At 41.1% G+C, this 1,722-nt stretch overlaps 1 protein-coding gene across 1 annotated transcript; it reads right to left on the reverse strand.

Moving 5' to 3' along the window:
- Window positions 1-461: 461 nt before the first annotated feature.
- Window positions 462-1,409, reverse strand: LOC107683086 (C2 domain-containing protein 3-like; the record flags this gene model as incomplete). Its single annotated transcript, XM_016479172.1, has 3 exons — window positions 1,345-1,409; window positions 809-1,075; window positions 462-623 (listed from the first exon to the last, which is right to left on the reverse strand). Coding segments are annotated over exons 1-3 (481 nt in total), but the record flags the coding sequence as incomplete, so codon positions are not given.
- Between the last annotated feature and the right edge of the window lie 313 nt (window positions 1,410-1,722).

Consider the following 1,722-nt stretch of genomic DNA (forward strand, 5'->3'; position numbering starts at 1 on the left):
CACTCACAAACGGAGGTGCATAAGCTCAGATAAATGATGCCTATGATCACTCTGTTCCAAAACGAAATACAAAACCAGTGTTAACTGAAAGAAAACAAGTTGACAAAAAGATTGAATAGAATACTTGGTGATAATATAGCATTATGAGAGATTTATAAGCAATTTTTTGTAGCCAATTGATTTGGACCGGGAACACCATAAATGTAACAAGGTGGGGGAAAAATACTCAAAGTACAAAAATGATCCAGTTATTTTTGGGAAGTTGCTATAACATTGGTGCAGTAAGTTTGATTCCAATGCGATTAACTATGGTTTTCGAAAAAAGAAAATCCTCTCTGGGTCAAAATGAACAGAATACAACATGAGAGTTAAACTGTGAACCTAAAACCTGAGGGGAAAAAAAACATATTCCCAGTGAATTAGATCAGCTGAATAAATGTGAACTCTGCTGAGCATCTCACCCACCTGAAGCTCTCCGAGTTTTTCTGATGACGGGGAAACAAGAGTGAAGTATCCATTTATGGAGTGAGACAAAGACAGCCGGGCAATCCCAGGGATTTGAGCTCGAGCTATAGGCAAATGATCGACCTTTGTAAGCACATCCAGCACCAATGAGCCCATGTCTGTGAACAAAGAAATATTAAATTCAGCTATGCATCACATGAATAAATTCAGGGCTTCTGCAGGTTCAACGGAGATACATTTAAGACCTGCTGGAACACTGAAATCCACACATATCTAAAGTTAAATATGCCTCTCTAGGGACCATCAATAATCAGCCATCACCTGTATAGCAACCAAATCTAACCTGTCAAATAAGACGCCAGCTGTTTTGGTCCACATCGAACTGGAAAGCGGGCTGTTGATTTTACCCTCTTCTGTCCAGCATGTCCATCTCTAGGCCTGAAGAAGGTGCCAGTGGAAGACTCTCCCCACCATCTGAGCCTGATCAGAGTCACAGGAGGAGGTCTGGTGATGACCCACAGCACTTTACTCACTGTCACCCTCAGAAAGCATCTCAGCTGACCCTCCACCAGAGGAGGAATACTGGTGGATGGAGAAACATCACTGAGCACTGCAGAGTGTGGATAATAAGAAAGATATGAGTTCATAATGCCTGGAATACAGCTGTTTATTTTGTACAGTCCAAATCCAAGTGCAGCCAACAACAAATAAGCATTAGTCATTCGCTTCGGCTGTCTCAAAACGCAGTGAGCGCTAAAATACTGTCTAGGTAGGCAAATCACTATTTAAACGCAGGTTTTGTCCGCGCAAAGGTTACGAGATTTTGAATCTTTTTTTTTTTTTGCGACAACTAACAACCTCCAAACCAATGCAACTGACCTCTTTTTCTGTTGCTTACACCCTTTGAAGGTTTCGCCTTTTTATTCTTCATTCCTCACATCGAGAGTGTTCTAAATAATGTTATGAATGAAACAAAGCTATCATACTTCTTTGACAGTTGCATTAACAAACATAATACCGCTGAGCAACGGCTCGACCAATCAGAGCCTGGAACGACTTCTTCTCTTTGCTTTTTTTTTTTTTTACAGTCTATGGCGAAAGGGGTTTCTAGCGCCTCTAAAGGAAAGATATGAAATTACAAGGGAACGAATTGATACTGACCTCCAACAAATTAGTAATCGTAATCCCAGGATGAATTATTATACAGATTATACACACGCGCGCGCGCGCGCGCACACACACACACACACACACACA

The sequence above is a fragment of the Sinocyclocheilus anshuiensis genome, unplaced genomic scaffold, assembly GCF_001515605.1.
Source record: "Sinocyclocheilus anshuiensis isolate Anshui unplaced genomic scaffold, SAMN03320099.WGS_v1.1 C32905386, whole genome shotgun sequence".
NCBI classification, from domain to species: domain Eukaryota; kingdom Metazoa; phylum Chordata; class Actinopteri; order Cypriniformes; family Cyprinidae; genus Sinocyclocheilus; species Sinocyclocheilus anshuiensis.